Source organism: Erithacus rubecula (genome assembly GCF_903797595.1).
Source record: "Erithacus rubecula genome assembly, chromosome: 6".
NCBI classification, from domain to species: domain Eukaryota; kingdom Metazoa; phylum Chordata; class Aves; order Passeriformes; family Muscicapidae; genus Erithacus; species Erithacus rubecula.
The window spans coordinates 5,042,664-5,068,144 of NC_136688.1; the positions used below are offsets into that span (position 1 = coordinate 5,042,664).

The following is a 25,481-nucleotide window of genomic DNA, read 5'->3' on the forward strand; positions in this document are numbered from 1 at the left end:
GGTAAGCGAGGGGTGGCTGTGGGGAGCGGCAGTGTTCCCGTGAGCTCCGGGGCCGGTTCCCAGCAGTGCGGGCGGCGCTCGGCGCTCTCGGTGCTCTCGGTGCCGCCCCGTGACGCGGCAGCGCCGCCGCCGGAAGCGGGCGCGGAGCCGCTTCCTGTGTTTATGTAGGGCCGGGCCGGCGCTCCGGCAGCTACACCGACACCGGCACCGGCAGCGAGGCGCGGCCGCCATGGCGGTGTCCGAGAGCCAGCTCAAGAAGATGCTCACCAAGGTACGGGCTCGGCCAGCGGGGCCCGGCGCCGGGAGGCTGCGGGGAGTTGGGTGGGGAAGGGAGGAACCAGCCTAAAATGGTCGTGCCCAGCCGCGGGGCTGTGCCAGGCGCTTGTGCCCCTCGGTTACATGGAGGGGAAGGTGAGCTCGGCATCGCTGGCCGGGGTGGGGTGGGTTTGGTTATCGCCCCTGTGTAAGGAAACGGGAAAATCTCATGGAAGGCAAATCATTAACCACTGAATCATGCAGAGCCACACTTCACGGGAAAACTGCGCTTTGTCCGGCAGCTTGGAATGGAAACCCCTAAGGCTGACACTTAGGGGGAGCTACGGGTTTGTGAGGGGATTTTGGTTTTGGCAGCATTTAATCGTATGTGTAGCAGCGAGCCTACATTTTGGAATGAAGTACAATAGTTGAGGATCAGAGCAAAGCCAAAGGCACATTCACCTGCATGGAGTCATAAGCAGATTTTTTTTTATCAGCTTGAAAATGAGTGTTGAATACTTAGTGTCAGCAAATGAGATCATGTATGTATTTGTATACACCTGTCTTTGCTGAATTAATTATTGTGATGCCATAGAAGAAATAGAATTTAAGGTAGTCTAATGTCCTTCTTCCCCCACACGTGTTCATTTTATATTCCCTGTCTGATTTTCTGTAGGTGATGAAAAATGAAGGTGCTATTTCATTATATTTCTTTTTCAAAAATAGTTACAATTTCTGTTCTTGAGAGGGAAGTTTAGTGATAATTCCCATATTGGATAGTTCAGCATAAGAGATAACAAAAGCCTGACTCTGTTTGGGGGAATCTAAGCACTTAATTTAACTTCAGGTATTTTCCTACTGTCAGATCTTGAAAAGCTTAATCTTTCTGTGATCTGTTTCCTGGTATGTAAAATGAGGGGAATGCATTTGCAATCTGAGAATGGAGGAAGAGAAAAAAGTTTAGAAATTAAGAATTCAAATTAATCAGTTTTAGTTACCTTTGTAGAAATCACTAGGATCTTCTGTCTTCCAAAGAGATTTTGGCTTTTCTTGGAAATCAGTGTAAGTCTAAGAAATGAAGAGCTGAAATTAACATTTAATTTTGCTTGTGGCAGTAGCTGGAATCATACAACTGTCTCTACTAAGTAATCATTGCTCAGTGTTTATTTCTTTGTTTTAATAGAGATATGAAAATGCTTGCTAAATTTTCAGGTGTTGTGCCTAATTTTTGAAAGCACCCCCGATAACCAAATTTGTGGTTTATCAGATTCACAGTGTGCCTGCTGAGCAGGCAGGCATTGTTTCAGCAGTTCTTGACTCAACTGTCTTGAGATTCTTGTGCCAAAAGTGCAAGTAAAGCCTGACTCTGCTTAGTTCTTTACTGTAGGGGTGGTGAGGCACAGGCTGCCCAGAGAAGCTGTGGATGCTCCATCCCTGGCAGTGTCCAAGGCCAGGCTGGATGGGGCTCTGAGCAGCCTGGGATAGTGGAAGGTTCCCTGCCTGGGGCTTGCAACATGATAATCTTTAAAGCTGCTTCCAACCCAAACCATTCTATAGTCCTTGTGCTTTTTAGGAGCTTCTGTTGGTGGAGTGCAGTTCTCTTTCCAATAGTGATTATGCCAGTCTTTTTGAGGTTCTGTCCTGTGCCATCAGGTTTGTTCCTCCTATGAAATGACTTTTAAAAGTCCCAGCAATGCCTGTTCCTGCTTCTGCCAGGTGTTGGGTGGGGAGAGAGGGATTTAATCAAGTGTTAACAAAGTTGTCTCTCTGTCCAGCCCCTGCTGCACATTGCCAGTCCTGCACCCATTTCACCCAGGAGGCTGTGATGCTTTGCTGCAGCCCTCCCACCCAAAGAGCATCCAGGGGCTGATTGACCCCTCTCCTGGTGCTTCCCTGTGCACACAGGACTCCCTGCTGGAGGGGCTGCTTTCTGTCCCACAGACCAGCATTTTGCAGACAGACCATGTGGCTGTTTTGTCCTTGATGATTTGAGGAAGATCAGTCACAACATCATTCAATGTGCTGGTGCTTCCTCTAGGCTGAGGTGGGAAGTGGCATGGTGGGTTCCTCTCTGCTCAGTAAATCCAAGTTGTCATGCCCAGGAGGAGCATCCTTGTCAATCTCTGGAGGTGACAGGAGGAAGAATTAATTTCTAAGCTTCTCAACTCATGAGCGTTTGCTGGAGCCAAGGTGACCTTTAGCTGTGGCACCACAGTTTGCTCTTGGATAATGTCTGCATTAATTTGTTCAGATCTTGTTAACATTTGTGTGCTTTGGTTGTCAGACATTTCATTGTGCTGGGCTCTTTGTCTTCCTACCCTGGCTCTATAAAAGGTTGCTGTCTGTCTTCCTTTTGACATCTGAAGATTGCAATTTTTAAAAATCAGAATAAAAAAATTGCCAAGGGACTACATTGGTGGCTTTTCTTTTCAATACTACTTATTGGGAGGAATGACAAGGATGAAGAGGTTGGTGAACCAACTCTTTTGCCCAGGAGCTTCTTTGCTGTCTTTGTGTTATAACTCTGAGACTGGTGAATTCTGTAGTAATGTATCTGTGGTTTACAGGGTATTTGTGCTGTTACTCTCTACTTCTGATAAAAGGAAAGGGGTAAAAACAGTATTATTGCTGGTAATATTATGCCTTGGCATGCCTGCTGTCTAGCTGGTAAAGTACATATAAAGGCTAATCAATGATTGATAAATATGGTGTTGCTTTGAAAAGTGCTATGAAATGTATCTGTGTGGTTCAGATCCTACATGGCTGTTTTTCAGGAATATTCAAAACATCACTGTATTTGTTTGGAGATTACTTTTTTTTTTTCGAGATTCACACATATTTCTCAGATACACTTGCCTGTGGTAGAACATGAAAGAAAATGCAATAGCTCTTCCCAAATCAACTGATGCTTAGACCCTTGCTAAGACTTAACACATTGGTGAAATTCAGTAAGTTATATAGGTGGTGGTTGTTTAAGTAATATGGACAAATAAATTATTATTCCAAACTAAGAATGGAGAAGAATGTTCTTGTATAGATGTAAACTCTCAGAGATGCTGTCTATTATCCAAAATAAAAAATTGAATTAAATTATACTAAAAATTTAGCTATTGAAGTAATTTCTTTTTCTTTTGTTTTCCAGTATAAGTATAGAGACCTAACCATACAGGAGACAACCAGTGTTATTACTCAGTACAAGGACCTCAAACCTGTCATGGATTCATATGGTTAGTCTGTGCATGAGAAAAATTTTGTTGTTGAATTGTTGATGTGTCAGATGTCTTTGGTACTTTTGGAGGGCCGGGGGGAGAAAGAAGATTAACACCAGAAAACATAACTTGAGTTGCTCTTTTTTGTCTCTGACATCAATACTTCTTTAGAAGTACAGACTCAGTAATATAGTAAGGTTACTTTAGAAAATAACTATCTAATGTGCCAAGAAGTGTCACATTTTTCACAGCTTAACTTCTGGTTAATCACTCACTGATGTCATCAGTTGGTGTCCTGAGATTACTGGTATCTTACAAATTCAGCTTTGCTGCCATATAAAGAGGTTTTTAAAATTCTGTGTAGGAAGAACTGTAAATCAATGAACAAACGCTTCATTTAAAGCATGAAGAAAACAGAATCCAGTATCTAGAAAAAGGTTTTGTAATGTAAACTATCAATGACAATCACTGTTTGTTAGTTTTTTTAAATCTCTAAGCTAATTTAAATTTAAGTGTGTTAAATGAAGATGATATCTAGGGTTTCCCAGCACACAGTGAGCCAATGTAGTTGCTGAGGTTAGTCTTCTTATGGTCATCTTTTTTTAACTGTTACATGTGGGATTCCTCTGTGATCTAATTTATATTACTAATGCATCATCAAAAATGTTAAAGTCTTCTGCTTTTTAAGTTGTATATCTGGATTGAGAAATTTTAAGAAGGGACCTGGACAGGTAAAAGATAAATTAGTTTTAATTTGAGCAGGTGCAAGCCAGCAGCTCTCACAGAAATAAAAATGCATACAGTGACTGGAGAAACAAAACAGGAGTGAAAGGGCTTTGGTTGAAATAGCTGCACAGGTTTGCCTGAGATGATGATCACATTTCCAGATATCCTTGAGCTGTAGCCATTTGTGTTCCCTAATGCTCTTTAAGCTGCCTGGGAGAGGATAAGTACAGAATCAATTACAGATAATCAATATTATTTGTAGCAGTGACATCAGCTGCAAAAAAGTGATTACATTGCTGATGAGACAATTTTAAAGTTCATATTAGTAGTGAAATATATACCCTCACTAAAATCCTAGCATGTTCTATCTGCCTTTGCAGAAGAATATCAGCACCACAATAATTGTGCACAGTAACCTACATTTGAATTATGGCTAGAAACTTTCTGGAGGAATTAAGAAGATAAAAGCTTCCTCAACAGAAACTGATTTATTCAGCCAAGAATAATGTATTGGATTAAAAGTGTGAGAAAACTAAATACAGCAACCCAGTAAATATAGGTCAGAGTTCTTGTGCAGTTTGTAGCTAAAATTTGGCAGAGTCAATCACTCTTTCTTCCTCTTCAGGGTGTTACTGTTTGGTTAAATTACCTTTACTAATTCTGTAGTGAATGCCTGTGGCCCAGGAGTTTTCAGTATTCTTGCTGACCTGCTTGTTTGTTTGTGTTTTTTTTTGAAGAAAGCATAAAGAATTCTTTCATAAACCTCAGATGATTCTTGTTTTTTTAAATCAAGTTTGAGTTCAGATTATCTTTGCAGCAATTTGCATTACTTGCAGTTTGCAAGGTTCCAATATTTTACTTGGTCACTGAATGAGGAAACAGTTTTATTTGTAGACAAGGTAGTTTGATAATGATTAGTCATTCATTTCTCAGAAGTGTGTTATTATTAAGGAGTTACTTGACTATGGACAGTCATTTGCTAATCCATAAATGTGCAAGAGTTGAACTTTCAGGCTGAGTTTATATTTATATGTGTGTAACTTGTGAAAATTTATACAGTAAATAGATGGGGAATAAGCTGAACCAAGATTAATGTAACCAATGTGTTTGTTTTTAAAGTATTGGTTGTTCTCTTTCAGTTTTTAATGATGGCTCATCCAGGGAGTTGATGAGCCTCAGTGGAACCATTCCTGTGCCTTACAGAGGTATGCATGTATTGTAATCATCATCATCATCCCCATTATTTTCCCAAATTGCATGAAAAACTTTGATTTGTCCTGAATCAACTTCACTACTTCAGTGATCACTCTTTTCTTTAAATCCTTTACTTGTCCAAAGTAAAATATTTTAAAGAAATTGTTCTCTATTTTTGCTGCAGGATAGAATTTGAATGCTGAGCATTGCTTCTTCAGTCATTTACAGCTTTGTGACATATTTTTTCTTTCAGCATTGCACTTTTGTCAGTGGAATGAGGGTTGCAAACTATTTCTAGCTGCAGCTAATGATAATTCAAATCAGAGTCTTACAATATTGCACTATAGAACAAATGAGATTATGTCTTAGTGGTGAATGATAATTATAAATCAAAGTTAAATTGTTCTGAAAAATGTTGAGTTTGTGGCCATAGCATTACCTATTAATTGAATGTTATTGGTAGATTTTGGCTTTGGCTTCTAACTTTGTACAGTTGAGTTTACTGGGTTTAGGAGTTTTTTATGAATCTGAATACAGGAAGACAGCTTAAGAATTGAAATAAATTCTAAAATCTTTCAAAATATCTTTTCTAGGTAACACATATAATATCCCAATTTGCTTGTGGCTGCTGGACACCTACCCTTTCAATCCCCCAATTTGTTTTGTTAAACCCACTAGCTCTATGACAATAAAAACTGGGAAACATGTTGATGCAAATGGAAAGATATACCTTCCCTACCTGCATGAGTGGAAATATGTAAGTATAGGGAACTTGAAGTTCTCAAACTTGTTATTCTGCATTCCTTGATATATTTGTGTATCATTTTTAATGATTCAATGTAGTCTTTATTAGAGATCTTAAACATTTTTTAAATTACATCAACTTTTGAAATGTTTTAAAAGTTTAGGATGTTACATTCTGTGTTTTGGTTATTTAAGCTAATTAATTGTATTAGACAGTGCAGCATAAGGTGTCCTCTCCCCTGGCAAGAGAGTGATGTGAAGATTTGTGAAATAAGAATATTTACAGAAGGGAAATTATAAATTTACTTAAAACATCTCTGTGTCTAAAATCGACTTTTGCAAGCAAGGACTTCTTTGTGTAGACATTCCTAGAGCCTCATGTATATGGATATATTTGCTTTACCAATAAATAAAGGCATTGAGCAGTGCAGGCCTCATAGAAGTTTTGGCCAAAACATGGACTTGTAAAGAAGATAAACTGTTGACAAGATTAGAAAAATTATACAAGATGTATGGTTTTCTAAAAAGTGATTAACAGAAGTACATTTATTAAGGGTGGGTTGTAGTTTAGTGCTTGCATAGCAATAGTGGAGAAAGACTGCCCAGGTCAGGTGTTGCACAAAGCAAGAAGATCATGTAAGGTACAACATACAGAATTCTTTCAGTTTTAGAGGTTGGTAAAAATAAGTGGATTATAGAGCTAAGTAAACTTGACATTGGGGTATTTAATCTGGTGTTGCATTTGTGATGATTGTTCTTAGTTTTTCAAAATGAAATCATGTCTATATTAAGTAGTTATAAATAGGGAAGCCTGGTTGAACTGTATTTAAAGGAGGTTTGTGCCATTCCTTAGTGGGTTAGAATATTTTTTCTGTTGAGACATTCTGACTCAGAGCAAAAGCTGTGGTGTATGAAATTAAAATGTCTGAAAAACTTGAGCGTCTGTATGTTTTTCCTCTTGGAGGTGGATTTATTTTTTTAAAGTATTATTACAATTCATCATTGGACATTTATGCCCAGTGATTTTATTGTCCTGCAGTTAATATGGAACCATGTATTACCCAGTTTACTCTGGGTGTGTTTTGCTCTATGGTTTTGAGTACAAGCTGACTGGGTTTGGTACATGTAATAGAATCCAGAAAGGAAGTTAATGATGCACATATTTATACAGATAGAGATACACATTTTAAAAATAGTGTAAAGCCACAAATGAAAGGAATGCTTTTGGAGGTGATGGATTGGCATCCTATTGTTGCTACAGTCACTTAAACTCTGTTACCAAAATGAACAGCTTATTTGCTTTTCCTCCCAGCCCCAGTCAGACTTGTTGGAGCTGATCCAGGTCATGATTGTTGTTTTTGGAGAGGAACCTCCAGTGTTTTCTCGGCCTACTGCTTCCTCCAGCTACCCCCCATACCAGGCAACAGGCCCACCAACCAGTAAGTGCTCATCACTACTGATTTCTGCAAATAATCCTGTTCATGTTTCAAAGGGATTGTTGCCCTGCAGAGTTTGCCCACAAATAATGCAGTTTACTTTTTATATTGCTGGCTAATGAATTCACCTGGGCTGTACTTTACCTCGTTGGACCCAATTATCTGAAAGGTTTTTTCCAACTTAAAGGGTTCTGTGAGTCTTAAGAATTCATGTGGGATTTTGGAGGGGAAAAATCGAGTTTGTATTACAACACAGCAAAACCCAGACAAAACCAGAACACACAAACACCCCCACGCTCCTCAAAAACACCAGTGTTCTGTCAACATTCCAAGATAGACTTAAAAAGAGATTATTCTAATAACTTTGTATCTCAGTTATTTTTATTCTAACAATGCAAACCCATCTTTTAAGTATCCTGCAACCATTATTTTCATAAGCACAAGCATTGTGTTATTTTTTTTTTTCAGATTGCTGGCTGAATATTAAAAAAAAACCTGCCTTGTGATTTTTTTTTATTCTTTGTTTTGTGTTCATCTGGTGTTTTGACTTGGTACCCATTCTTATTTTCTTGCTAAAATCCTTTATTTAAACTTCTGGAGGCATCTCATTTTAAAGTCCTAGAACAGGTAGGTGGGGGGAAAAGAAGAAGTAAGAAACAGAAATTCCTAGAAATTTTTTTCAGGAGGAGACTGTATTGGGTGTGAAAGAGCCAAAAAAACCCAGTAGCACAGACCTCCTGAAGTCAAAGACTGGGACAGTAGGGAAGGGAGAGCAGTTTAGCTGGAGTTTCTGTATTTAATAATGTTATAACAGTTCCACATGAATTTAATGGTACATTAGCTGTATTTGGGGTTATTTATATTTGCCCCATTTTTAAGGCTGTGTCCATTTTCTATTGAAATATGGCTTTTACATGATCACAGTGTTACATTTGGAAAGTTGAAGTACTATTCATTGCCATTTCATTGCCATTTCCAGCAGAGCCCATTTTTAGCAAGGTTTTAGGCTCTGAACCTGTGAGAAAATGGGTAGCAGACATAAATGGGACCATTAAGAATCATTGACTAAAGGCAGGTGTTTGGGATTTTTCAGCTTGTCTGTGGCTGCCCTGCTTGTGAGAGCTCCACAGGGTTGGATTGTCCTGATTTTCCAGAGCAGTGGGGGTCAGTATAAGTGCAGCTTTAGCAGAGGCTGTGACTTGTGCCTTAAGGACAAACCTTCAGTGAGCCACATTTGATTACTCTTGTAGTCACTCAATGCTGAAGTGCTTTGAATTACTACTTTGGATTCAATTCAGCTGAAGTACTATAAATTACTTCATAGCTGAAGTAATTATAGTGGAAATATTTCAGGGTTTTGAAATTATTAATAACTATTTAGTTTTACTATGGTAATCAGACTTTCCTTATTTTACAGTGATTTAGGGTTTAGATTTTTTCATGTTACATATACGTTGTTTAAGAAGAAATGAAGTCCTATGACACAAATTTTAATCATTTGAAAGCACTGAAGGGTGCAAATAACTCTTAAAAATTGTTATTTGAATAAATATTCCTAAAATTTGCTAGAAATGTAGAATAAATATGCCCAAAGCATAATTTGGTCAGCTTTTCAAGAGAAATCCTTAACTTGCTAATACTATTGAGACATTTATACGTGCTGATAACAAATTTTTAAATACAACTTCTAAACAGCAGAAATTACTCAATAAGGACATGGTTAGATCATTAAACAGCTAATCAACTACTCTGAAGGTACTTAAATTATGCACTTGTTATGTAGTGGTATTAGATCATTGGCTAGAAAGGTTAAATTCTTTTTTCAGGTATTACATAAAAAATGGAGACAGCTCTTCAGGTGGGTCATATTTAATACCATGTTTTGGGGGTTTTTTTTGTGAGTACCCTAGCTGCAGATTATTAATTTTTTTTTTCTTCTTCTTAATGCACCTATTTTTTGTGCATTTTTAAATAAATTCCTATTTTTATTCATACAGTGATTACTTTAATGGTTAAGAAAAAAAAAATCAGTACAACAATAAGGTTATTTATATATATAAGGGAAAACTTCTTTACACTGAGGGTTTTAACTTCTGAAATGTAAAAATATACAAAATTCTTGTTCAAAATTCTTGTTTTATTTAGCTTCCTATGTGCCAGGAATTCCAGGTGGAATATCTCCCTATCCACCATCAAGTACTCCAAACCCAAGGTAAGAGCCCCTTTATCATCATTTACCTGATAGAGAGTTTCACTGAATAGTGTCTAATCATAATTGCATTTTCTTATGGTGCATTTGTTGTATAATTATTCCTGTTAGCAGGATTTGTTAAAAGTGAGGGCTGAATTCTTGTCAGTACCCAAAATTGGAGGAAGGTTTAACTTTCTTAGTGTTTCTTCTAATAAAATATATATGGGTGTGATACAGATTTTGAAATTACCTAGCTCCCAGCTGTTATCTTCCTTCACTCATATATTTTTATGAGGTTGATATGTTTGCATGACATAGAAAGAAATGTTCCTCTGAAAGCTGAGATTTTATTAGCAACTCAAAAATTGAACAAAACATTGCTGGGTTAATACAGACCTTCACTCCAGCATAAATGTAGACTTAGAGTACTCTTAAGGGAATTTGAAGTACACAAAGTTACTTCAAAAGCTTTTTATTAATATTATCCAAGATTTTTTCCTACTTAATAGTTTGGAATAAAGCATTTCCAGAAGACTTGCAGATGTGTCATGTAAATAGTGAGATACTGACTACTGCCTCCTAAATAAAAGTGTGCACTTTTATTTTTTACATCATAATTAATTGTTTTTATTATTAATAGTCTTATGTCCTCATTTTGTGGTAGGAATATATGAGATGGTGCAATATGAATAATTTTTATTTTTAAAAAATTTAAAAATGTAAAATCCTGTGAGGATTGGGAGGGGGGGAGTGTTATGTTTTATGAGGAGAGAAGTTAGGATTTCTGTAAGTTCTTATAGCATGTTTTTTCCTCCTATATATGTTTGTTTAAAGTGCTCTTAATGTTTGTGCAAAAGTAATAGAACTGTTCTTAAAATTTCTAATTTATGAATTAATAGGCAGGTTTTAAGAACTATTAAATTTGCAGTTACCTGAAGAGACACAGAATATACTTGTTTTATATTTTGCAGGGGTTTTTGGACCACTTTAATTATTACTTTAGTTAATTCTGCCCTGCATGCAGGTGTTTGTCCATCTAGTACTGACAAATTTGTGTCCTTGTTTTAGTTAACAGCAAAAGCATTTTAGAAGTGTGTTGTAGACTGTAACATGTCATCTCATGATTTTTTCAGTGAGCAAATGAATACTTTTGCTTTCTTTATCCTTCAGAGCAGGACTGAGAATTTCTGGGGGATTTTGTTTAATCTTGAAATCATATTTTATACTTTTGCACTTTTAGGTTTACATAACACAGTTCATCAGTCATCTTCTTAACTGTTCTTATATTAAAAAATAAAATTTTGAGATTGTTGTGTCGGAGTTTGTGGCTAGGATAATTTCTTGTGCATACTTGTGGGATTTCATGTAGCAAAACTAAGAGATTCAGGAGAATTTGCTATCCAAATGTTGACCAGGCAATAACTACACGGGGTTTCAGATTAAACAGCATCTTAAAAGTACCAGAAATACCAGTTGTGAAGGATGTTAATGTGAACAGGAAAAAGACCTGCAATTTTAACATTTTATTATGTAAATGAGTTTTTAACATGATGGCAATAAAGATAATTTAGGTGAGTGATATTTTACTAATAGCTGCATAACATTAGCATGTCTTTCTTTCTCAAAGCAGCTACCCAAACTATCCTTATCCAGGTGGTGTTCCCTTTCCAGCAACCACTAGTGTTCAGTACTACCCTTCTCAGCCTCCTGTCACCACTGTTGGTGAGTACCTTGGAAAGGGTTTCTCTGAATTAAAGCTTCTCTGTACAACTGATATGTAAAGAAATAAAATGGAAAAAGGAAGGTGTGTTGTTCATACTCCAAACTTCTAAAGTATTGGTCTTTAACTAAAATTTATTCAAAGGAAGAAAAAAGTACATTTTATTCACCTCTTCAGTAAGGAATTAGATAAATTCCTGGGTTTATGCAATACACTGTGTGTGCTTTGTGAATGTTTGGAAGAGCACTGCATGTAACTGTATGGGGTTTTCCTTGCCCTTTAACCACAATTGACTTTAGATTGTTTTCATTGCTCTGTCTGTGGTTTAGAAAAATACTTTTGTTGTCATTTAAACATCTAATGGACTCTATTGATCCTGTCTTTCCTCCCAAAATAGTAACTTTCTAAAGTAGCAGTTTGGAATGAGCTTCATTTTTAGTGAGTTTCTTCTCCAGCCTCTTCCCTGTTGCTTCTTATTGATCTCTGCTTGTGACTTCCTGCTTTGTTCCCTTCAGCATCAGGAGTTAGGGTATTGACCCATGTCTTTTCCCAGTCTGCTGCTCTGTGGCCCTTGGGAAGCAGTGGTAAATGTCATCTGGTTCAGTGGGAAGCTGGTGCAGTAACTTTCCAGCTGGCTGGTGGCCTTTTGGCACAGGTACATGGTGAGGGTGTAGGTTCTGTTAGGATGTTGTTCACATTAGCAATCTGTTGTAGACTCCTGAGCCCCATAATTTAGAAGTACATCCATTCTTCATTTAATGTGTGAACTCCCAGTTATTTATGGAGTGGCCTGGGTTAGAGTTATAGAATGTCTTTTCTTTCCAGAACTGTGTGTGTTTTGTGATTTTCCTTCACATACTTGGGGACAAGGCAAGGGAAGAGAGATGCTTCTACTTTACTCTTACTAAAATATCTGAGGAGTTCTGTTACTACAGAATTTGAAAGCAGCAGTAAGTTGTATGTTGTGTTTTTCTTGTGCCCAATCCTGTCTTTTGTGTCCAAGTTCTTTCAGCCTTTTCAATTAAGAAAGTATTTTCTGAAAGTTCTTGGCTGCTTCAGTGGTCCTGTCCACTCTGAGGTGATGTGAGTCTGCCATGCACAGTGCAAGAAGCTGCTGTCCCACTCAAGTACCTCAGCTTGTGTCCTGGAGAATCAATGGTCTGCATTGTCTCTCATGTAGGGAGCTGATAACCTTCCTAAGGAAAGTTTGCTTTCTGCAGTGTCTTAAACAAATCCAGTTTTGCCTTTTATGTAACAGTGTTAATTTAAAATAGAAACATTTTCCATTCAATTTCTTTCCCTCATTTTCACCCCCACTGGAGATGAATAGAGGTGCAGTATCTGCCAAAGATAGAAGATTCTTCCAGTCCCGAGTTAGATCATCTGTGATACCATGTTGTGATGTTGTAGTGCCAGGTTTCATAGTGACAATTTAACATTACACTGATATGTTTGCTGCAGCTGGGTAAAAGCCCTACACCTGGTTTACATGGCTTATCTCTTGTGCCAGATGAAATGCAAACACATCTCTTTAATCATCCACTACATTTAAAATACAGTGAGGTGTTTCTGTTGTGTTTGTTTTGTTGAGTGTTTCTTACAGTCCAGTATGTTTTCTTTTTCCTTTCAGCTGCAAGTGTTTCTTTCCTGTACAGTTTTTTTGGCTGTGGTTTATTGTGATAGCTTATTTAGGAGCATATCAGTTGTTACAACTTCAGAGTTTTGTGTGGGTGGTGGTGGTGTGCTTTCTGTAGTGAGCCTAGTTTGAATTGAATGAAAATGTTCATGCAAAGTAGCTCAAATTTTTCACAATCACTGGTTTTTCAAATCTTCTTTAAGGCTTTTTCTTTCTGTTCAGTCATCTGCCATTAATTACTTTTCTGATGCAGTGACTGGTTTGATGGTTCTGTAAGGTCATTTCTGAAACCAGACTCTGCCTAGTAAAGGTTAAAGGTTTCAGAGTTGTGTGGATTTAGTGACCATGTGCCATGAAATCTTCCCCAAGCTGGGCTAATTATGGAAGTAACAGAAGACACTACGGGTTCATGCTCTATAAGAAGATACATTGATTGAGCTGTATTAAAATGATGCTCTATATGTTCAAAGAACTCTTCCCTATCTGGTGGCATTTCTGTGTGAATTTTTATTTTGTTAGGTGTATTGAGGTTTTTTTTTTTTTCACCCTGTGTCCTGCTTTACTGTTACAGTAGGCCTTGCATAAGAACTCCCAAAGTGAGGGATGTCAGGGGAAAAGAAAGTAAGCATAAATTGTACTGATACTGATTCTGGCTGATTCTGACTTTGTGTTTGTTTTGTTGAGTGTTTTCTACAGTCCAGTAAATAATTCAATAATTCAGTCTCTTTATTTTTCAGTGGTAATTTGCTTATTTTTTAGAAAAATAACATATATTCTGGTGCAACTTACATGTGTGCAAGGTGGTCACATTAGTAATGATCAAAATTTATGTTTTCTGTGCTTTAGAAGATTTTAGTGGATTAGTAAGCATGATGTGCTTCTTCTCCTAATTTCAGTCATTCATGTGCATAGCTTTATTTTTCTACTCATATGGCTTGGTTTTGTGGACAGGAACAGAGTAGAAAACATAGGGTAGGGATACAAATTCATGCAGTCTTGTTTTCATAGCAGAAGTAAAAAAAAAAAAAAAAGTCTTCAGTTATATGAGATTCACATGAGCAGTGATGAGTATTTTTTTCATTTTGTTGTCTTAAAACCTAGGACATTGGAAAATGTGATGTACATAATGCTGTAACAGCTTCAGGGGTTTGATAGCTGTGTCTCTGGATAAAAAGATACTCTGATAAAAATTCTTCTTGCTTATTTTCTTTGCAGTTACAGAGTTTCAAATTTCTCTGCGTTCCAGTAATACTGGTTTTGAAGTTTAGGCACAAAAGCTGCTGTAATTCTTGCTTTGTTGTTACAGTCCTGTTGAAATTTCACTGATCTAGAAGGTGTGAGGCACAAGCCTGAGGAAACTGTGACCCTCCAGTTATTCCCACAGAATAATTGAAGTGGCTTGTGATAAATATCACCAGTAGCCACTTCACATTTGCTAGGGCACTCCCGAGTTTCCTGGTCTGGAGACACATTGCACTTCTTGTGACAGACACAGAGTACTTATATTTCTATTTAAAAGTGTGTTAGTGACAGACTCTTGAAATTACTCTTGATATAATATGCAAAAGCATATTCAGGTCTCCTGCCCCTTCTGCTCACTTGCCCATAGGAATGCACTGTTCTTGAGCCTGGAGGATCCTTAAATATTCACCTGCTCTCTTGGACCCTTCTTCACTCTATGGTAAATTCCCATGGAGAAGGTTTGTGAAGAGGCCAAAGTTAGCTCTCATAAAGTCCAGGGTTGCAATCTTATTCATTGCCCTGCTTTCTGCTTGTGGGGTTGCCCCAACTCTCACATCTCCAAGCAGATGTTCCTTGTTAGTTTTACAAGGTCCAGCAGCACGTTTCCTTGTTGGCAGCATCTGTATCAAAGTTATTGTCAGTGCTTTCCAGGAATCTCCTATTTCTGGCTTTGTTGTCCCTCCAGCAGGTGTCAGGAGGTTCCCCATGAGAACCTGGGCTGCCCTTCCTGGAAGCATCCCCACTTGAGCTCTATGGGTGGTCTCTGTAACTCTCCCTTTGTCTTTCTTAGTTTAAAACTTTCCTTACCAGGCCAGGCAGTTCTGGAAAAAAAACAAATAAACCCACAAACAGAAAAAAGCCCCAAACTAATAGCTGTAGTGGGTAAATTCATTGTCTCAAACCAGCTGTTACATTAATTGTGGTTGAATACATCCAGCCATTAACTCTTGTTCTTCTTTAAAAGGTCTCAGACTAGTACCATTTATGGACTTCTGAGGAGATGGCCCCCTTTTTTTAAAGTGAAAAAGAGTGTGGATGTGGGAGTAGCGAAGTGAATGAATGGATGCATATTAAATTTCCTTGTGTCCACCCTGATGCGTGTTATCTCCTGTGATCTCCTTGCTGCTTCTGGAAGTTATTATGGAGAGCAGCTTATTTTACTATCTCACGTTGCTGAAGTACAGAGAGCAACCTGGCTCCAGCTATTCCAGCTGGCTTTACACTGCAGGCAGTGCAGCCCTTGAGCATTAATCCTGTGCTTGTGCAGGGCCCAGCAGGGATGGCACCATCAGCGAGGACACCATCCGTGCGTCCCTGATCTCGGCGGTCAGCGACAAGCTGAGGTGGCGCATGAAGGAGGAGATGGATCGCGCACAGGCCGAGCTCAACGCCCTGAAACGCACCGAGGAGGACCTGAAGAAAGGGCACCAAAAACTGGAGGAGATGGTGACTCGCCTGGATCAGGAGGTGGTAAGTGACAGGAGCCACTGCTCCCCACCTGAGTGCTCCTAGTAGTGAACAGAAGCTTGTGGTTAATTGATCATTAAGCATGATAGAAATAACAAAGCTTCCAGTGCATTGTGCTTCTTCTCTTTCACAGCTGGGGGCTTCTGCTCAGACTGAAGCTAGTCAGAAATAACAGTGACCATGAGATGCAGTTTCCTGCATGTGTCTTACAAGTATCACTGCTCACTAGTAGATAAAGTTTTATTTTTCCCCATTTTTTCATGAAAGATGTTAGGGGTGCGTGATTATTTCATATTTACATCTCAGTTCCATCATAACAATGTGTAACAGCAGCACTGGAGATCATTTCAGTGTCTTAGTGCAGAGAACACTGATTTTGGTCACAGCCTCCTTGTATAACTTCTCCTTTCTCAGAAATCTCTCCTACTCACAATATGCTTAGAAATTCCTGCAGTTTTTCCTTAAGGCATCTTCTTAGTCCATCTGCTCCTTGCACTGCTGCTTGGGAGTAAGATTTTGGGATTGATGAAGAGTTTCTGAAACCAGCTCAGTGTTCAGATGTGGTTTAAAAAAATTACTAGAAATTATTAATTGGACTAGAGAACTGGGGATACCTCATTCTAAAGAAAATAAATGTTTTGGCTTTGCTTTTACTTTCTTGAGCTAGTTTGTTATTTTTCCTAATATGGCAACATGGAAATACTTGGTATGTTGACATGTCTTCTCTACAGTTATAAATGGGTAATGGATTGACATTATCTAAAGGAGATGTTCATTTTTAAAAGAATCTGACATCTACAAGATTGATAGCTCTTTCTTTTGTAAAAATCATAATAGAGATAAACAAAGAAGGTACAGAATGAACTGTATATCTAAAAATCTTTCATCTAGACAATTGTATCACAAGAAGATAAACATCTTAATTGTTTCTAGGCTGAAGTTGACAAGAATATTGAACTTCTCAAAAAGAAGGATGAGGAGCTCAGTTCTGCCTTAGAGAAAATGGAAAGTCAGTCAGAAAATAATGACATAGATGAAGTTATAATTCCTACAGCACCACTTTACAAGCAGATCCTGAACTTATATGCAGAGGAAAATGCAATTGAAGACACCATCTTCTACCTTGGGGAAGCATTGAGACGTGGAGTGATAGATTTAGATGTCTTTTTAAAGGTAGGTTTCTTGAGATGGTTTTAAGATGTACATTTTAAATGTGTTTACTTTGGTAATGTTCATGATCTCTTCACAGAAGAGGATCCTGTAGGAACAGGAGTATTTATGCATCCAAGCATAAGTTTTAGAAAGTAATTTCAGAATTTAAAGACCAATTTTAAAAGCATTATAGACAGAAAGCCATTTTGTTTCCTTCTTGTGTAGACCTTGCTAGTTCTGTTTATCTACTGTTAGAAGAACCATTCTCTGCCCCATAGGAAGTATATTAGTCTGATTTCACCTTACAGAGTGCATATTATTACTTTGGTAAGAATATTTGTGGAGTTAATAATTATTATAATAGAATGAATTTGTTAACAATTTAAAATCACAAAAAATAGACTGTAGTGATTGCACTTGGTAGCCACCTGCCAGTCATTTTAAGCCAAGAAAATGCCATTTAGAATAATGAATGTAGTGTTTCCAAAAAACTGACATCCCATTTGAGTCACAAAATGTGCCATGCTTTGGACAGTGAGTTTTGATCAGAACTTTACCCATAGCCAGCTGTTGCTTTTCTTTCTGCAGCATGTACGTCTCCTGTCTCGTAAGCAGTTCCAGCTGAGGGCATTGATGCAGAAAGCAAGGAAGACTGCTGGACTCAGTGATCTCTACTGATTTCCCAGACTTTACCTGGGGAGTCAGATTTCCATGTGAAGCAGCCGTTCTCTTGATCTTTCACTTAATCAGTAGGTGCCCAGAGTAAGTTATTACATCATCCAAGTGTAAGATATTTTGAATCAATAATATATTTTCTTTTTGGTAAAGACTAGCTTTTATTAATGCACTTTCTATCTCCTGTAATCTTTGTGCTGGTGGACTTAACGCTGAATAAAACTTGTTGCATATTTTCTTCCTCTACAGAACTGTGTATGACGTGCTTTCTTTGCAAACATGCAGTGTCAGCTTAACCATGCTTTCACTTTACTTGTGAGATTTGGAAGATGTTGTGCCAAACTGGAAAAATTCACGTTTATTATGACCAGTGAAAACTGAAATCTCAAAAGGTTATTGGTCTCAGCCCCATAACCAGCATGGCTTAAGACTGAGCCTTGGCCTTAAAGTTTTTCATGTTACTGCTGGCTCTGAGGAGGGTGGAGTTCATTTAAAAAAAACTCGGTGAGTCTTCCATATCTACATAACTGCCTGAAGCCTCCAGCACAGCTGCACACATAACATTATTACACAGGTGATGTTTGAGTTACTGTGACTTGGAAAATAGAATTGATTTAAATGGGTGGAAGTAGAAGTGCATGTGGGAGACAAAGCCATATTAAGAAAAACGAGGAGACAGAAATAACAGTTTGTGGTTTATTTGGTGTTGTAGTTGGTACTACAGTTGGACAGTCACTGTCTTGTTGCACATAGAAACCTTAACATTTTTTAAACATGCTCTGGAGACAGAACTTACAACTAGACTGATATAGTACACAAAAATAAGGTTCTCTAAAAAAAATACCCACAAAAATTCCAAAGCAGTGTTAGGAAAATACACTTGGACCTATCAACAGTGAAATATTTAAGCTATTCAGCTGGCAGAGAAGGTTGGTCAATTGGCTTGACAATCCTTTAACTTCAAGAAATGTCTTTGGTTTCACATTGTGAAGCAATTACTTACTCCTTACTCCTTTCAACCAACACGAAACAAGATGAGGAAAAGGCAAAGGGTTTTTTAGGCAGTGCTGCTTTGAATGCTGGATTTTTGTCATACCACTTCACTGAACAAGACTGACTAGGTTATCTAGCTCTGGCTAAGAACATGGGTGTCTGTGAACAGGGAAAACCCTAGATTAGTTTCCTAATGCTATCTTCAGGAAACTCCATTGTTCAGATTTGAGCTTTTTTGTGTGTTCTAGTTGAGATAATACATTGAAAGATTTGACTTACTTGGAAAGTGCAACGTAAGACAAACCACTAAACCCATTAAACTGCTAAGAGCCAAAAACTGCTTGGGCAGGTTTAAAACTGTAGTTCCTTCTGGATTGCCCACAGTGTGTCTGCACTCTTCCTTAATTTGTCCTCTTCCTCAGGTTTTAGGATCATCTTGACTACATCAGTGATGCCATTACTGCCCAGTATACAAGGAACACTTAGGAAGACATCTTCTTTTATTCCATGCAAGCCCTGAAAAGTACATAAGGATTGTTAGGCTGGAATTTATGTAAGTCTGTGTATTTCATAGTATATCCTATCAGCAAACCAAATTTAGTTGAAATTAAACTAAAAAGTGATCACTGTTTTTCAGAATTCCAGAGACACTTAATTCTCAGTAAGACAGGAATTAGGAAAAAGGGGCTGCTCACCTTAACAATGGTAGAGATGGGGTGCACTCTTCTCAAATTCTTCATAATACTTTCAGCTAGGTCTCCCACAGAAAGGCCAATAGCCCAGGACGTGTACCCCTTCAGTTTGATCACCTCATAGGCACTGCAGAGACATAGACACTCAGTAAACAACAAGTACCATCAACTGAACTGCTAAAGACAGGCTTTAGGGGGGCTACAGATCAGTTTGGAGCCATCAGAAGCTTGACTGATTTTTCTGGCAGGACCAAAATGAACTCAGCAGTGAACAATTGTATTTGCATTTTGCACTAGTCCCCACAGTTATACTGGAAGCCTAGAAGTTTAAGCTGTTCCCTAATTTAAAGTTTACTAACTGTGAAAACTTAATTGCCAAATCTACATTAATCCTTAAAATATTATTTCATCTTCCATTATGTCTGCATCCTGACATATGGGGCTACTGAGGTATTCTAGATCTGGGTACTGCAGAGCAGAGATTTTTCAGCTCTTCATGATTTGTTCTTGTGTTGAAATTTATGAAAAAGCCAAGCCAGTATCTACCTGTCCACGACCTGCTTGTGGACCTCCTTCCAGTGCTCCTTGTCTGCATCAGTTCCCAAGTCTGGATGAAGAGCCTTCAGAGAGACGCCAGCAACATTCACTCCACTCCAGACAGGCACTGAGAATTGCAATAGATTAATTAGCTCACAATACTCCATCCTTCTCAAATTAACTGTTAACATAAGATCTAGCTGAATTCATCTGCAGCATATCACTTTTGATTTAGCTATGGCCTTAAGTATAATATGACCTTTGAGGCCAATCTAAATAGCAGGCTGAGAACTAGGAGCACATCAACATTTATGCATGGTGTCACAAAGTTTGAGCACATCTTTGTTAATGTGAAGTATCTGGGCAACATGAACTAAAATGACATGTATTTTGCAAAGTTTCTCTTAAGAACTGATTCCAAGTGCATTCTGGTGGGTGTCAGGAAGCAGACAGCACTGTTCTTGTGCTGCTTGGAAAGTACAGGTTAAATAAGGAAAAACTGCTTTCTTCTGTCCTCCAGACTTGCCTCTGCAATTCCTATATCCAGTCATTAAGAGTTGCCAGGAATGGCAGCTGAGTGACTGCCAGTAGCTCTGGTGCAGGTCTTTGAGAGGCCTTTGCAGAGAACTTTATCCTCTTGCTGCTTCAGTTTGGGTTTTTTTGGGAGTGAACAATTTAGCCTAGAAATGTTTAGCCAGCTCAGGTTACAGTAATGACTTTTTGCAAGCACAGTCATTCAGATCAAATATAGATCATCTAGGGTTACTCTGTGCAACAGAAGACTTAAATCAGAGTTTGCACTTTAAGGTGCTGTAGTGCAAAAGTTTTGGAGCAATGTTCTGCTGTAGCTTTCCAAGGTGTTCTGGCAGACAAAGCCAGGGAGTTCTGTGTAGCAGATTTCACCCTTACCACTGGAATCTCCGTGCTCTCCGACGATCCAGCCGTGGCAGCTCAGGGGGTGGATGCCCAGCCTTTCTCCCATGAGGTGGCGGAAACGGGCAGAGTCCAGGTTGCAGCCACTACCAATAACACGGTGCTTGGGGAAGCCACTGATCTTCCAGGCCACATAGGTCAGAATATCCACTGTGAGGAGAACAGGGGCATAACAAGTGGCACTCATGAGCAGATTGATAAATGAGGATGGTACCTTCCATTCATCTGTAAGCATTCTACCTGCATGCTAGTTACATGGAACAGAGCACAAAGCAGTGCCCATTGCTAACAGAATAATTATTTTATATAACATCATGACTGTTTCAAACAGTCCCTCAGCTCTGCCTTTATGCTGTACATGCAATTATCAGTGACCCTAGGTGTGCTTAAGATCACTCAGTCTGAAAACCCAAATTTATTCCCCAGAAGACCAAACTGCTGAGCCTGGAGAGGGAAGATGACATTCTTTGGTATACAGATACCATAGAATGGTTGGGTTGAAAGGGAGCTTAAAGATCATTTCATTCCAAGCCCCTGCCATGGGCACGGACACCTTCCCCTAGACCAGGTTGCTCAAAGCTCCATCCAACCTGGCTGTGACTACTTCCAGGAATGGGGCATTCAGAACTTCCCTGGGTCACCTGCTCCAGTGTCTCACCACCTTCATGATAGAGAATTTTTTCCTTATAGCTAACCTAGATCTACCTCTTTCAGTTAAAGCAATTACCCCATGTCCTATCACTACGTGCCCTTGTAAAAAGTCCATGTCTCTTTTAGGCCCCTTAAGATACTGGAACGTTCTCCAAGGTCTCCCTGGAGCCTTCTCTTCCCCAGCACAAGTATTTTCTAACAGCCTGTGCTCTAATGGCACCTTACTGAAGAAACACTATTCTCTAAGCCAAATCCTCTTATGGCAACACAAGACAAACCTGGGTTTGAGACAATAAGCAGCTTGCAGTCAGGACTGTATTTAACGACGTTGGGAATGATGAATTTGAAGATATTCACGTTGCGCTGGACCAAGTTAAGGCGGCTCTCTCCTTCTTGCTGCCGGGCACCAGCAGTGACAATGACCAGCTTGGAGTGTGCAGTCACACTGTAATCTGCAGACAAAAGGCTGTGTCAAACATCACCTCCTCCTACACATGGTTCAGAACAGGAGCTCTCACTTCTCTGCACTGAGATCTCAACTTCTGGAGTTTAGGGGTGCAGCAATTCCCTGGTTACTGTGACCCTAGACTTTGCTCTATAGAAAATGGATTTCTTTTTAAGACTGTGGCTTATTGCCACAACATTGTGATAACACTGAGGCATGGTGATACTGCAACATGCAGCTGCAGGCAGTGACCCTCCAAGCTTCTCAGCCACAAACAGGGCTAGGGATAGCTGTTGGCATTGCTTTCAGGGTGAAGTGCTGTGCAAAAGAGGAAGAAGGCTGTGCCCTCATAACCTGCTACCTGTAGGAACTGTAATCAAGGTACGAGCTAGTTAAGCCTTTGCCCTACTCAAGGCTGCCACTAAAAGTTATCAGAAGTAAGCAGTAATGAGTTCAGGGGTTAACTGGTCGTGAAATAAAGTTCTCTAAGGTGCACATGTACTTAAGGAATTTATCTTTCTGTACTGATTAGTGAATCCTGGAAAGAAATCCTAGCTGGACTTGCCATAAGAAGGTATATTTTAAAATGTCAGCTGAGTACTATATCCATGTCCAGTGTGAGAGCTGAAGTGGCTGTCTCCATTTAGAAATAATGAGAGCCAACTACTTGCCTTTGCCAGAGACAATCTTTGGAGTTTTAAGGAAGAGGCTGCCATGCTGGAGATCCAGCATCTCTCCTCTGAGCTTGTCCTCCACAACATCAACAAGGGCGAGTTCATCAGCCAAGTCCTACAAGAGACCAAGAGTAATGGTAAGTTTGCTCCAGCAAAGCCCCCAGTTTTTAAACCATGAACTTAAAATTATTTTAAAAGCTACTTAAACAATTTTGCTCATCTCTATTACTTCACTTCTTCCCAGAATCCTTCAATTAGTTCCCCTGGATATCTTCCTTGAGTTCATTTTAAACTTTCCATAACCACATTCTGTGTAAAATAGTAGTACAATTAAGCAGGACAATAATGAAGAGTAAGTTAATACTGGTTCATACGCAACCTATTTGACAGTCAAGAAAAGCAAGCCTGATGTTAACCACAGCATTTTCAGTATGATAACTGAAGGCCAAAGACAAGTCACTCAGAGTGTCAAGGACCAGTTCTTCTAGATCCCACAGTAAAGAATTATTCCATTGCTCTGAAGAAAAGACAAAAGAAATCCTCAAATATCAATCTTTTTGTATATTTAGAGTGTTACAGAATTCCTACTTAGAAGGGAGTCTGCAAATCCCACAAAGGTAAATGCAGCTCTTAAAATGATGCATAAAGGACAATCTGTCTGACCCTGAGGCAAATGCAAATTTTGTTTACAAGAAATGCAACTATTTGTTCTCTGTCCATAGCTTGAAGACTGTTGCTTCATTTCAGGCCCAAAAAAGGATTGTATAACCAGAAGTTCATCTAATAAGGGTGACTTTTTTTGCCCCTCTTTTAGGTCTCAGGTTCTTCTGCTGCTTCCTCCCCAGCTTGACACTTACCTTCATGAGGATGCTGATGGCACAGGCCATTCCGACTGCACCCACGCCAACCACGCTGATCTTATTTTCGGCATGACTCTCCTGTTTGTGGAGAGTGTGGATGAGCTGATCCTTGAGAGACATGGTGCACTGCTGAAAGGAAAGCAACAGATTATTTCTCCAGGCTTTGGAGCTTTTACTGGCACCAGACTATTTGTATCCAGCAAGATAAGACTTTATTTCAGGATGATAAAACATCTGGCAATACTGTCTGTATGCCACAAAATGATTGCCAAACTGAATTATTGATGACAATTCTCTGTTCAAGCCCACCCTAGCTTTGCCTCAAATACAGCCTGAGAGCCATTGATTCTATTATATAGCTGGTGGACTCCAGCAGCAGAATGTTCTAAATGACCATCCGTGCTACATTTTGGTACAGGAAGCCATTTTAGTACTTCTAAGCACAGCACAGTCTGGCAATCTGTTCTCTCACCCTGAAAAACTGGTATTCTGTGCCCTGAAGCCTTTCCAGAGCTGAAGTTGTGCAACACTTAGGCAAGCCCTTTTTAAGTACAGCATGAGCCTCCAAGTCAGCTTCATGAATTTGTTTTGAAGTGAAACTGCCCAGTTCTGAATTAAGATGGCTGGAGTCTGGCATTAGCATCTCTCCCACCCTCGCGTTTCAGCTGCCAGCTGCACAGCAGCCCGGTGAGCTGGGCTCTGGCAGCCAAGTGCTGAAATGGCACAGTGATGCCAGAGGATTGTGCCTTCATCCCGGTCTCAGTGTGGAAATGGTGCTGCACTGGGAGCAGCCTGGAGAGCCCAGGGCAGGAGCAGCTGCACAGACGGTGCAAGCACAGACAGCACACGACTCCCCAGCGCTGAACAGGCAGCAGCTCGCTCAGAGCATGAGAAGCCAAGCAGAGCAGCAAGTAAGGACTGTAAATTTGGGGGCTGAGGGGAGGGACAGGCAGCCAGCACCGCCCATATTTAGGAAAAATCAACCAAGCTACGTCGGTCCTGATGTGCCGAAGCCTCCTGAAGAGTGGCCATAGTGCGCAGTGCACTTTCCACGTGCCAAATCCTCCTTTTGCAGTAAGAGCACTTTAATGTGCAAGGCTGGTAAGAACCACCCACTCAAGCATGTCTGTTACACTTAAAAACTCAAAAAGAAGTTTCTTTCAAGAGACATTAAATTAGTTAGGAGAAGCTCAAAGAAACAAGTAAAGAGAGCGGTAGGTGGTCCACTAATGCTCTATTTGAAACGCAGCCCTAAACCCATCCTCAAATCTCTTGGCAGAATCACTCCCTGGGGCCACACGCACGGATTAAGGGAAGCAAATTAATCCACGGAGGCTCAAGGGGATGGAGGGAGCGGACGATGGGGGGGCTGTGAGTGGAATTCACGCCGGCTGGACTCAAACCCAGGGCTGTGCCCAACACCACCACGGCCAGGGGGACTCGGCGGAGCAGGCGGCGATAAATGGACGAAGTCCGCCTGCTCCACCGCGTCCCCCCGGAGGTTTGCGGCACCAGCACCGCCTGCAATCCCCCTTTTTGCACCCCCGTTCTGGCGCAGCCCCGGCTCCCGCCCCATCGCACGCGATCGCACCTACCGAGCTGCTCCGGCGGGCACGGCGGCGGCGGCGGCGGCGGCGGGGCGGGGGCGGCGGCGGCCGCGCCTTTCATAGCGGGCGGGCGGTGACGTGCGGCGGGCGGGCTGAGCGCTGGGGACGTGCCCGCACACACGTCGGGTGGAGAGAGCGAGCGGGAGGAGGGGGCAGGAGCGGCGGGAAGGAGACGGGGAGAGCGGAGCGTGAAGGGAGGCGAGCGCCGTGGGGCAGCTGGGGCGGGGCTGAGGAGCGCTCTCATATTTAGCGCTCTGATATTTAGCGCTCTGTTATGTAGCGCTCTGTTATTCCCCTCGATGACTGAAAGCAAACTCTGCGGCTCTGGAGAATCTGTGCGGAATTCAAGGCGTTCCTGCCCTCCTTTCCCGCCCGGGCAGTGCCTGTGCCCTGTGTTCCTCCTCAGGGGTTTATGGCGGTAGTTCCGGATGGGGCCTCTCGC

At 40.2% G+C, this 25,481-nt stretch overlaps 2 protein-coding genes across 4 annotated transcripts; one reads left to right on the forward strand and one right to left on the reverse strand.

Annotated features, from left to right (window-relative positions):
• Window positions 1-109: 109 nt before the first annotated feature.
• Window positions 110-18,960, forward strand: TSG101 (tumor susceptibility 101). 2 transcript variants are annotated; one of them, XM_079308458.1, is made up of 10 exons: window positions 110-271; window positions 3,398-3,482; window positions 5,330-5,395; window positions 5,978-6,141; window positions 7,441-7,567; window positions 9,710-9,776; window positions 11,383-11,477; window positions 15,621-15,823; window positions 16,754-16,993; window positions 17,561-18,960. In XM_079308458.1, exons 1-10 carry the CDS (start codon window positions 230-232, stop codon window positions 17,648-17,650), a joined length of 1,179 nt encoding a protein of 392 aa, XP_079164584.1. In that variant the 5' UTR covers window positions 110-229; the 3' UTR covers window positions 17,651-18,960. The 2 variants fall into 2 exon arrangements, with proteins under 2 accessions (XP_079164584.1, XP_079164585.1); XM_079308459.1 differs by having other exon boundaries at window positions 11,386-11,477.
• LOC306803254 (L-lactate dehydrogenase A chain) lies at window positions 18,330-25,401 on the reverse strand. Of its 2 annotated transcripts, none has more exons than XM_079308461.1 (8): window positions 25,028-25,401; window positions 23,430-23,561; window positions 22,570-22,687; window positions 21,732-21,905; window positions 20,779-20,952; window positions 19,879-19,996; window positions 19,336-19,459; window positions 18,330-19,156 (listed from the first exon to the last, which is right to left on the reverse strand). In XM_079308461.1, exons 2-8 carry the CDS (start codon window positions 23,550-23,552, stop codon window positions 18,992-18,994), a joined length of 996 nt encoding a protein of 331 aa, XP_079164587.1. In that variant the 5' UTR covers window positions 23,553-23,561; window positions 25,028-25,401; the 3' UTR covers window positions 18,330-18,991. The 2 variants fall into 2 exon arrangements, with proteins under 2 accessions (XP_079164587.1, XP_079164588.1); XM_079308462.1 differs by having other exon boundaries at window positions 23,430-23,558; window positions 25,028-25,051.
• Between the last annotated feature and the right edge of the window lie 80 nt (window positions 25,402-25,481).

Excerpts from the sequence above, each read along its gene's own strand:
- TSG101 (XM_079308458.1), top strand. The coding sequence starts at position 230 with ATGGCGGTGTCCGAGAGCCAGCTCAAGAAGATGCTCACCAAG. Across the intron at positions 272-3,397 it reads TCAAGAAGATGCTCACCAAG|TATAAGTATAGAGACCTAAC; the intron begins GTACGGGCTCGG and ends TTTGTTTTCCAG. Across the intron at positions 15,824-16,753 it reads CTCGCCTGGATCAGGAGGTG|GCTGAAGTTGACAAGAATAT; the intron begins GTAAGTGACAGG and ends AATTGTTTCTAG.
- LOC306803254 (XM_079308461.1), bottom strand. The coding sequence starts at position 23,552 with ATGTCTCTCAAGGATCAGCTCATCCACACTCTCCACAAACAGGAGAGT. Across the intron at positions 20,953-21,731 it reads GCTTATTGTCTCAAACCCAG|TGGATATTCTGACCTATGTG; the intron begins GTTTGTCTTGTG and ends TTCTCCTCACAG. Across the intron at positions 19,157-19,335 it reads CCATCTCTACCATTGTTAAG|GGCTTGCATGGAATAAAAGA; the intron begins GTGAGCAGCCCC and ends TGTACTTTTCAG.